Source organism: Triplophysa rosa, linkage group LG6, assembly GCF_024868665.1.
Source record: "Triplophysa rosa linkage group LG6, Trosa_1v2, whole genome shotgun sequence".
Classification (NCBI taxonomy): Eukaryota; Metazoa; Chordata; class Actinopteri; order Cypriniformes; family Nemacheilidae; genus Triplophysa; species Triplophysa rosa.
The window spans coordinates 9,364,622-9,376,918 of record NC_079895.1 but is presented as its reverse complement, the minus strand read 5'-3'; the positions used below and the strand labels follow the sequence as shown (position 1 = coordinate 9,376,918).

General features: G+C 36.3%; 1 protein-coding gene across 2 annotated transcripts in view; it reads right to left on the bottom strand.

Moving 5' to 3' along the window:
• satb2 (SATB homeobox 2) overlaps positions 1-12,297 on the bottom strand; it is a 41,410-nt gene that overhangs the window by 20,326 nt on the left and 8,787 nt on the right. For both annotated transcript variants that reach the window (XM_057336822.1, XM_057336821.1), the window contains exon 3: positions 7,987-8,169. In XM_057336822.1, coding sequence (XP_057192805.1) covers positions 7,987-8,169 — 183 coding nt within the window. The remainder of the gene's footprint in view (positions 1-7,986; positions 8,170-12,297) is intronic.

Genomic DNA, 12,297 nt, shown 5'->3' with positions numbered 1-12,297 from the left:
TTATGATAATTTTTTTTACTAATTGAGATTTCCTGTCTTTTTATTTTCCTTTATTTATTTTCTTGTCCTTTGAATCTTGTTCTTTATATTATTGCAATGCAGTGCTATTCCCTTTTTTGGAATATTAATAAAAAGATCCTTGGAGCGAGTGAGGGAGAGGATGCATCAACGTCAGTAGTGACTGTCTGTACAGTGCTGCAAAACCAGCCAGTAGCCGTATGCAGAAGCATATGAGTGTTTTAAACGTGATTCATCTCCTGATCATGTAGATCAAGTATATGAAAATAATCCATATGAACCAATGCAGAATAAGAAAAACAAATGTCATTCCTTTTGGGTGCGAAAGCAGAATTGTAGCCTTCTCGTCAAATTCTGAGCTCATGTTTGCAGAAGAGAGAGCAAAACAATCTCTGGGGAATGTAAAAGTTTTCTCGGGGAAAGAAACATATTCTTGGGGAAACGCAAAAGTTTTGCAAAGGAACGCAATGTTATTGGGGAGAGCAAAAGATTTAAAATATTTTCGCTCGCTTTCCTATTTTTCCACCACCTGTAGCCCTTTAGTGGCTCAGTACCGCATCGCATCTGTTTTGACAATGTGAAATAACAGTGTACATAAATAAAGACTTGCATATCAAAATTAGTAGTCTAACAATATGAGAGGATCCGCACGCAGCCAGTGTCTCGGTGCGACATCTTTGTACATGTCTTCACTGAACACTTTGTGGCGCGCTTGATCATGCATGGATTTTTCAGATAAAAATGCCATTTTAATTGGTGTATTATGAAATTTGTACAAATAACAGACAAAAGTGTTTTGTTTTAACGTGATAATTTGACAAAAAATAATTTTGATTTTTTTTAGTAGTATAGTTTTCATGAAAAACCAAGGGACCCCCCAAGTTCATTATTTTAGACATTATGAGGGGTCCGGGACCGCCCCAGCCCCCCCTCAATTCGAACCCTGGTATACTGGGAAATGCAATGAGTCACAATTTATTGTTTATGAAACAGCGATTATTTACACTGTGGTTTATGTCTGCATCATCGATTTCCGAGATTGTATGGATGGTTTTTTGTTTCCTTCTTATTTTCTGCAGCAGTTCATCCCAGGTTATAAATGCAGACAGCAAGAAACAATGATAAGGATTTATCTATTAAACACTTATCAGGTTGAGAAGCATCCAACGCACATGCAGGCTGTGGGCCACACCATCAATTGTAGGCCCCAAGGGCGCCTCTCGCTCTTTTACAACCAGGTAATATGTGTAGGAAGCTCATCTAGCGCATCACAGCCTCTGACAATTACATCACCCCCCCTCCATTAATGGGCTGTCATAAACATGGGTCAATGATTGTATGATTAACCCAAATTGACTGTTATAAATGCCTTTCATTGTGCAAAGGATGAGACGAGCGTTTATGGCTGAAGAGTAATCTGTAATCGGGGTGTCACTATGAGACAAAGCCATATTTCTGAACGATGTTGTCTGAATGTTTTGTAAATACGGCAGGTAACTAGGGCCGTCCCAGACTGACCTGGGTGAATGTGACGTGCGTTGCTTCCTCTTTTCGTGTAAGCTTTAAAATGAAAGTGTCATTTTAGGGCCTTAAGCAGTTTCAGTACTTTTTATTTCAAAGGCCATAAACAGTTAAATATTTCATTTTGATTAATCAGATTTATTTCTGGATATATAGAATATATTTCTTTCTGATTAAACATGCAGTATTTCTGTAAACTGTGAGAAATATATTGTCAGTACTGCCAAAACAATGAACAAAGCCATCAATTTTCATTTGCCATACATTGATCGAAAAAAATATATATAATGATATAATTGATTACATTATTATATAACAATTAGAGCATTTTGAAATTAAATGAACTATTTCTACCATGGCCCATTTAAAATGTAGTTAAATTAAATATACAAATGAAATACTGTACATATTTCTAAAGGAGGCATTTTAAATATTGCATAATTTCATTATGTTGATAAAATAATATTGTGCACACAGTATCATATTAATAATTAATTAATATTAAAAAAGAACTGCACATACCGAAACTAAAACAAACCTTACTTAATTATACTTAATTTCTGTATCTTTTTTGTTAACTACTGTAATTTTAAAAGAAATTTATATTGAGAAACTTTTAATGAAAAACATTTTAATTTAAAAAAATCATTCTTAATTCTGAATGACACACAAAGCTAAACCGGAGTTTACACTTTACGGCAGGAACAGGATAAAGCCTTTGCCATAGTGGCATCAACTGAGGGTGCCATAATTTTTATTCCATGAACCACACTATGCTATTAAAAATGAATTAGTCGAATCTATTATGCCCTTCGCTCTATTTATTTCCAGATGTCGCAATCGTTGTCAAGATGCGTATTACATGTAAACTGGACCCTCTGCTTTTTGCATTATTAACAGTTTTCCAAATGCTGCACATGTCTGTAAACACATTTCAACACGCACTTATGCACATGCACTCTGTGTAAATCCTTTACATTTCGCATATCCAAAAACAGGAAGCAAAAAGAGACCAAAAACAAATGCAGCAGATACAAAACACATACAAACACAAACTCTCACACAAAAGTATTTCCCATAGTCTTCTAAAAGACTGGCTGAAGCTGTGAAAACTAAACAATGCTAATCACATCACTGTCCACTAAATGAGACCCAGACGCTGCACAGTCTCTCTCCTTCTTTTGTCATATTTGGGTGCTTTAGGCTGTTTGTGTCATCTGAAGAGCTCCAGCTGCATCACATGTCGATGGATCACTTACCTCCAGACACAGAGCTGCCATGCCACTGCTGCCACTTATGCCTGATTGAACGAGTTAGCTTTGGACAGACTCTGCTTTTATAAATTAGCGAGGCCTCCATTGTTTGCTCTCAGCTCAGTGTTTGTATTTTGACTAGGGACATGCTAACCAGACATTCTACATGATCTGTTCCACTGTTTTCTGTCTCTGCTGGTTAATTGCTGAGAATATCGGTAGCACTAAATCTGACCAGGGTGTGTGGGGTCTCATGCAATAGTGAAAATGGGCTAGCTCCACTGTAAGTTAATGAAAATCAAAATATTAAAAAATAAGATAAAACCACTGCAACCTGGTTTCCTAGAAAAGCTAGGAGAAAACGCTAAAAATAACCAATAATGTGCATAACTATATATATGTTGCTTATTTAACTATGCATTTACAAAAGTAGCTACATCTCTATGAATTAAATCAAACTTGTGCAGTTCAACAAAAATGTTGGTGAAAAAATGGTGTAATACACTAAAAATTTTATGAATATGGTGAACCCAACAATGGGTTAATAAATAATACTAAATAATACTTAAATTCACCAAATTGATCTCTTAATGATGAAAAAGTTGTTACAGTAGTTTTTCACTTGAATTGTTGCCTTTATTTTACTCTGAAAAGTGGGACGGATGCGCTCACTTCCAGTGTTAATAAAGCAATGCATCTTGTGTTGTGACCTATTGTGACCTTCTATTCTCTGTACACCCTGTACACACTGTCTTGCTGTCCTTGTTCCACTGTTTCAAAGATATTTGTGGAGATGTAGACAGAGACTTGAAGAGAGTCACGTGAGACAGATGAAGACAATTTGTGTGATTGTGCTACTTCCCTTTTAGAACCCTTTAGTCCTCCTCCTTCAAGTCTGTGCTTATATTACTGGTTTTGCTTTGATTTTTGATGGACAGCGTTTTATTCACTGCTCCATTATGCAATGCAGAATGTACTCGTTGCCCAGCCTCCAGGATGCACAGAACCAATGATTCCCGCTTGTTCAAGTTTCAAACAGCAGCATCAAATTGATATTAAATGTGCTTATGTATTCAAATCTGTTCATCAGCCGAAATATGTTTTAGTCTCTGTCAAATCGACAGTGAGTTTAGACCTCAAACACCCCCAGTTTCACGTTCACGTGTTCTGTTTTGAACAGATGTCCCACTGAAACTAATTCACATAAGAACATAATTTGCGCTGTTCCAATAAACAGTGGTTAAATGTATTCCTATTTACAGTATGAGCTCGCATCATACAAAGACTGTGGTAATGTCATTAATGAATCATTTTTAACTTGGAAAGACTGTCCCTTGTCATTTTCCTCCCTCCCCCACTACAAACCATTGTTCCCATTGCCACATTAAAATTCCTCCTCCCAATGCAGGTCTTTCATGTGGTCGGCTGGTGGCTTGGCTAAAGCTTATGTGTACCCATCCATACACACACACACACACACACACACAAACGCAACCTCGCACACAGCCTGAAAATGTTTTTGCGCACAGTTCGGATAAATAGTTGGACTCCACACACTTGATGCTCTGCATAGCTTGGCTCTGTTGAAGGAATCCCCTAATCTATGAGTCATAAAGACCACAGATCTCTGTTCTGTTAGAATCCACAGTATACAGAAAAACTAAATTGACAGGAAAAGCAGGGCTGTAGCACTCTTGCATTACATTTATGCATTTAGCAGATGCTTTTATCCATTTTATACATTGGGGCAGTCGTGGCCTAATGGTTAGAGAGTCGGACTTGTGACCAGAAGGTTGCCGGTTGGATTCCCAGGGTAACGACTGAGGTGCCCTTGAGCAAGGCACCTTACCCCTACTTGCTCCCCGGGCGCTGCAGTGATAGCTGCCCACTGCTCCGGGTGTACGTGTGTTCACCACTTGCTGTGCGTGTGTTCACTACTCTCTGGATGGGTTAAATGCAGAGGTCACATTTCGGGTATGGGTCACCATATCTGACTAATATGTCACTTTCACACTTATACATTTGTTTCCGACTATATGCAATCCCCTGCAAACCCATAACCTTGGCGTTGCTAGTGCCATACTGAACCACAGGAAAGCTATCTTTCCTTTTCAGAAAAGTCCCATGGGTTTTCCCATCTTTAGTTATCTTGAACTGTTATAAGAACAGGATAGGCAAGACTTATTTAGGTTACTGCTGATTTAACCAAAATAATGAGGAGTCAGAGGTTAAACTGAAGTTACTATGCAAGAAATTCTGAAAACTGTTAGTGTGTAAATCTGTTAATGTGTACTTCTGTCTGGGAAACAGTTAAACAGCTAAATCAGATCAGATAAAGTGGCGAGGACCCCTGCCTTCAACAATGATGAATCTGTTTCTAATTGGCTGCCAGGTGAGTCAGATGGAAAGCTGGATTTGATCATAAATCTAAATTTGGTTGAGGACTGTTAGACCTAAAAATGCACGTTTTAACTAAAACAATGTGGCAGAGAATTCCAAGGATCCATGACTAATCAAGCAGTCAGTAAAAATGGGTCCGTTCCTGACACAAACCTATTGCGTGCTTTCATAAGACGGCAGTATAGCGCACGGGTCAAATGCATTAAAAAGATTTGATGAGGATGATGATAATAATTATTTATCATGAATTAAAATGAGCTAAATCCCATTCCTTTAAGCAAGGCTGGTAACTGTAAGAGCCCATAAACATTCACAGTTACCAATAGGAGTCATTGCGCAAAATAAAATGACTCAACAGGCAACACAGCCTATTTTCATAAAACTGACTGAAATGGCCGGTCGACCCGCAGCGGCTGCATGTCAGACGTGGCAGCACAACAATGCAGCCGTGCTGTAATCCATCACCACTGTTAATTGTCTGAAGCCTTAAAGTACAGGTCTGTCTGTAAGATTCTATAAAAGTACTCAGACCCTTATAATTGAAATAAACAATATCTCCCAGTTAATTACCGGTCAGGCTAATTAAAGAAAGGCAGCGGTGCTGGGAGAGGACCTTAAATATACCACTACTAGAGAGCTATGCAGGACACAATTCAAACAGGGAGAAAATAGATGGGACTCTGTGTAATTTTGGTTGTGAACCGCAAAGGAAAAATGTATAATTTAAGCCAGAAATTATTCATTTAACATAAACGCTTGCTTTCAAAAACAAAAAGTATTCATTTGAGAGTCTCTCTTTCTCTCTCTCTCTCTCTCTTTCTCTCTTTCTCTCATATGTAATTCTCTGCTCATTTTGTGAAGTTTCAGGAATAAACTATGTCACTGTACTTGATAGTTTATGTCGGTGACTGTGGGATACTTGTAGCGAAATCTCTCTCCTCATTTATCTGGGTCGATTTGATGACTGTGAGGTAGTGTGAATAATATTTTGACTTAACTTTTGTTTGTTTATGCAATACTGTTATGTCTTCCTCTGTGTCCTCTTGATATTGTTCATTAACCGGCTGCACTGATGTGTTTTTTTGGTGCGTTCAGGGGAGTAGCGTCTGGGAGTTCCTCACAGATGTGGCGCCATTGTGTGGGCCAGACAGGACTATTTTGCCTTTTCAATCATAACGCCGCTTCTATCAATTTACATACTTGTTTAATTTTAAAGCACATAGGATATTTTTGTAATTTCTGTGTGGGTAACTTATTGATCCTATTTTGGCTCTTAAAGGAATCCATAAAGACTGCTGAGGGAATTTCAAGACATGCTGTTACCTATGAGTGACCTGCGGTGTTTTAGCGAGTTTTATATTTGTTCATCATAAAACAAAACAAAAAATCTTATTTTAACATGTTTTTGATAAGTTGCTTATACGCAATTACACAACCACACAGTGTTTTCTTTTTAAAAACTACAGACCTGCCATGACTAAAAAGTAGCAAACATTTCATCACCCTGACTTAAATGTTTTAATTAAAGGTTGAAATGTGGCCTTTTAAAATACATCAATAAAATGTAACACAACCTCATCACACAACAGTTTTTTTCAAGCCAGAGAATGTCAGCGGCAAACTTATTTCAAGTTCAGAGATGCCAAACACTCAAACTGTTGAGTAATGTGACGTTGTTTGTTAAAGCGGATCAACTTGAAGTTGAACATGAAGGCTGTTTTACATTTTCTACATTACCGAATGTAAGTAAACTTCTCAGTCTTCTGGGAGATGACTGCGTACAACAATGAAGTAAAGCATTATATTCCTGCTTTGGCCCACACACTTATAAACATTCTTTATACACACACAAACACACAGAAAGTGGACACGTAAATGAGAACACACACAATACAGTTCACATGAATCTCTTTGACGTGAAAATACCACATACTTTGCATCCTTTGTTCTTTTTAATGGATTTTTCAGACGGTCTGTGATTCAGTTATAAACAAATGCCCTTCCTCCTCAGTGTTCTCAGACACACAAGCACACGACAATATGTTCACACAAGCACACAACATCTCAACAGCTCTCGCGCCTATACTCACTGCCACCACTAGGTCAGAACGCTAATGGAAAAGAATAAAATATTGCTTACTGGATACTGTACTAAGTATGTTGCCTGCTGTTTTATAAAAACATTATGCGTCATTCAGTTACTAACATTTTGAACATTCGTGCATCTAGTAATAATTAAAATCAAAACTGTGATTCAAATCCAGTCAGTTCAATCAAATAATGAATCATTACGGCAATGATAAAAAATTGCAGCTGATGCTTCCAGTTCATTCGTCAATGGAAATGGCAGTGCATTGTGGGATACTGTATTCCTTGCAGTGTGATCTGGTTGATAAATTGAAAGTTCTGGCAAACATAGTAGTCATGTAAATATTCCATGTGTACGGGAAACATAATATTGCAAATTGCATAGTTTTTCTTTCAAAAATAGTAGCATGCCATTCCAAACATATGCTAATACTGCCTGAAACAAACTGACTAATATAAACAATTTCAGCATGACTTCAACTAAACCTTCTAGAATTTTGGCATCTGGATCAGGGGTAAAGCCTTTTTCTGAGATTTTCAGTAATTCTCCACATAAAACAGTATCTTCCATTCCAAACTGAAACCTGTCACTTATGTTTTAACTGAAATTCATCTACTCTCCATAAAAATTTCCCCTACAAGGACCAAGCCTGAGTCAACTTTAAACATACATAATACTGTGATTATGAGACAGTGTTGAACTCACCATGTGCCTGGGCAGCAGAACTGTGGGAGTAGCCCAGGGCAAGAAGCGCCGTCTCTACTAGCTGAGTGAAGAGGATGTCCTTCCTGACCAGCACAAACTCTGCATGCTCCTCTCGACTCTCGCCTTCTGAGATCATCCCTCCATCCACCTGCTCCACTACGCAGAAGACTGGAATCATCAGACCTGCAACACAATAGAGCGAGAGAGCATGAAAACACTACAACAATGGCCAAGGGGTGAGGAAATAAAGTTACTGATTTAATATGACAGAATACTACAGCAGTGGTTCTTAAATGTTACCAAATCTCTTCAACAGTACAACAGACTTTTTTGAAAAAAAGTAGCTGTACAGTTTTTCATGTCCATAATTTTTCCAAAGTTTTTTTGTTGTGCTTATTACATTCAGTTGCTATTTCTTGTTTCGTTGAAATGACCTACACTGCTACTTTTAGCTTATGAACCTTAATGAGCCAACATGTTCCACACTTAAGGTAACTGCAGTATTGTGTACACAGAGGTACATAAGATGTCATACAAAAACACGTTAAGACAAACTTATATTATAAATTACTGTAAAAAGAATTTCTGTAAAAAAAACTGTAATATTTTGGCAGCTTGGGTGCCAGAAAAAAACATAAAATATTTTTTTGTAAAGAAAAATTAAATGTATTTTTATGTTGTTTTACACATAACTTGTACGTTTGCAATTTATTTCTCTAATTTAATATATTTTACAGCATTTCAGAAATTCTGTAAGACATTTTTACAGTGTAACCTTTCATTGTTAGTAGTATATTTACTTTGTTGTTGTTTTTTGTCATTAAATCTATTTATACTTACTACTGCTATTGTAAAGAAATGCTTCACAGACCTCCAGTGGTTCCCTGGACTATCCACTACAATTGTTGAAAAGTCAGCCTAGTGACTGAACTGGTTCTTTGCACATGGAAATCTGGCTCCACATCATTTCCATTTCATTTTTATTCATTTACATACTGTACATATTCTATTGATGGTTTTATTTTTAAATCAAGCATAGTGTTATTTTGAATAGTCACCACGTGCTGTTCACAAGAAAGGTTGTTTAATTAGAAATTATTTATGAGTAATAGATTCATCATTTACATTTGAATGAGTCGACCAGGGTCAATTGTTGTTCCCAGGTTTCAATGCAAATAGTCAACGTGGGCAAACCGTCCAGATTCTGTATCAAATCAACCATCAAACCAGCTCCATTATACTCCATTAAAGCTATCAGTCTTTATGGTGCCTTTCTCAGGGCTGCTGAGCTGATAGCTCCTCAAGTCAATGAACTGTGTGTTAACAGCAAGGAACCTTAATAAAATTAGTTGCGTGAGCCTGCAACGGATATGCAAACCTTTCTGCTTGCTGTGTTTGAGTTAACAGCTCATGACACTGCACATTATTTTAGTAGTAGTGTTAGCTTTGTTAACATTTCAGTTAAAAATGTTTATGATTAACTTGGAAAATATGTTGGCAAGTAATTTGATGGGTACAGAGTCCCCTCTTCTAATGGGATGCATAGTCATCCATGGCTTGTTGAGAAGTACTGTAGTATGTAGCACCTAATGATGCCTGACAAACGCACATCCCACCCAAGTTTCCTCTGGTTAATCTAGGCTTAGCCTATCCTGCTTTGTTTTTTCTTTAATTTCCCTGAAGTGCTTTATCTTCTACAGACGTCAGTCCAGAGACCAATAATTAATGCTCTACAGAGAAATGAAAGACTGAAAGCATTAGGCTAAAACTTAATACTAATAAAACAAAGCACTACTCTCTCTCTCTCTCTCTTTCTTCTAATTTACACACACACACTTCCACACAAATACACATACTGTATATATTTACGCAGTGCTCCCAGAGCCCCATGGTTTAATCAGTCAATTCCTATATTTCTATTTCCTTTCCATTAATCACTTTGGCTACCAGTTGAGAATGCTCTTATGGAGTGAATTACAGGCCAGGGGCCGGTGCCAATTCAAGTAAGTGAATTTTCCCCAACAGGGAAATATAACTGTCAACACACAGCAGCTCCCAGCAGTCTCTCTCTCTCTCTCTCTCTCTCTCTGGTTAGCTCCCATGGGCTCATCCCTGTACCCTGCATGAGCATTTTCATCATAAGATAATAGAATGTGTGTGCTGATCATATCGGATTCATTTCTGCATGTGTGAATCTGTTTAATTGTTCTGCAACACTCATTCCAAGACATTGTCTTTGTTAGTAAAAGTGTTACATAGGATAACCATGGCGTTTACAGTATATTTACCCAATAAGTGGACATCTTAAAACACATCAAATCTCATTAGTTTTTTAATGTAATAAATTCATGTAGATTGTTAGAAAATTACAAAATTTAACAAATCGCTGCTGTCATTCTGAAACCTTGTGCCTCCCTATTTCGTGATTTTTATTTTTTGACATAAATCATTATTATTAGTCACTCTTTATGTTTATCACTGGGTTTTGCAAATATTTAACCAATAAAAAGTATTAAATAGTGCTTGTCAACTTTGACAACACAGTATGTAATCATTCAAAAAGTACAGTGTTTGTTTCCATTTCCTGAAAAACAGCAAATTTGGACAGAAGGACAGCTATGAAATTCTATAGTTTAAACTCAATGTCCTAAATTTTAGTAAAAGGACTACAAAAATGGCAAACCTCAAAGGAAATAGAATAGAAAATATAGAAATATGAAAAAAATGTTAATTTGATAAGAAAACCTTTTTCAAATTCTACATCTTTATCTCTCTTTATCCTCTCCGATCTATTCTGTCAACTTAGTACCAGTTTAATTCTTCAGCCCAAAGTTTCTCTCTGTCTTTACCGCAATATGCATAAAATAAACTTGCTTGGCCTATGAAATCTATCTATTGTTAGATGTATTTTTATTAACATTGTGTGAAATCAAATTTGATATACACACAAATGCATACACATAATCATAAGCAAATGTACAATATTTCATAATATCTTAGTCTCTAAAAAATATCAAATCTAGATCTTTATGATTGGTTACACACTTTGCTAACTGTCAATGTAAATTATAGGTTGACCTTGATGACATTCACCCCTGATGCGTAACATAAGGACAGTGTTCTGTAGTTTAATAATGTACTTCATCTAAAGTGCGAATATAAACAATTTATTTCCAATTATTATATAAATGATTTTATGATTTCTTATTAAAGGTTCTTAATGCTATAGACGAGGATGGGTCTGAAAAGAAATGGAGTCGGACAGTTTTCTTTTGTACAGGTAATGTCTTGTTGCCTCAGCAGCAACTTGCAACTTACGGACAAGCAGTTTATGTACACACTAAGTAGTACTACTGAAAAGTAATCCTAGAGGTATTCAGAATTGACTTTGAACTTTAAATAATTTTCTAGCTATTGTCAGGGATTGTGTTAGTTTTAAATCTGTACATTATGCATGTAACTGTACATTTAGTGCGGAAAGTTTACAAGTTAACATGTACATATTTGATGGCTAAATATTTTGTAACATGGTTGCTTCTGGTGGTGTTTCACCCAAGAGATGAGGGGCCAAACTTATATTTTGTGCTTAAAAACAGTTACTGAAAATCCTGCATAGTCTACCTTTAGAGACATACTTTACTGTGAAATATGTGTGCTTTACATTTTTTTACACACAACAGTGACCGATTACAGCACCTAAAACAAACAATTTTATTTATATACTTTTTTTTTCACTCTAACCTTAGCCAGAGAGAAATATACTGTATAGTATATCTTAAATGGGTTGTTCTGTAGCTCAATAGTTTTTAGAGTGTCAATAGTTTACAACTATTAAGATTTTTAGCAAAAAAAAAACTGAAAATGTTTCATATACAATAAGATCATAGCGCTATATAACTAGATGGTGTGGCTCGGATAATTTTGTCTTGAAAAATGATACATGTTTGAACTTTTATCAAAACATCTGAAGCAAAAAAAGATGGAGACTTTAGTAAAAGTCTTAATTTGTACTTTAATATTGCTATCTAAAAGAATCTATTAAGTTATTAAAAAAAACTTCCTTCCTTCAAGAAGATTTTGATGTTGATGCCCAAATTAATGTGTAAAAACATTTGAAGCTGTTCAATTATCACAGCTGTGAGTACTGTATATTTGACAATTCATTAGGGTCGCTGTAATCAATACGAGCCCCCTTCCATCACACACATCAACACACTATATTTCAATCAATAACAGACCAAACAGAATAAATCAGGCCCATATAGCTCTACTTAATTCACTACACTATAGTGACCACACTCCTGTGAGCCA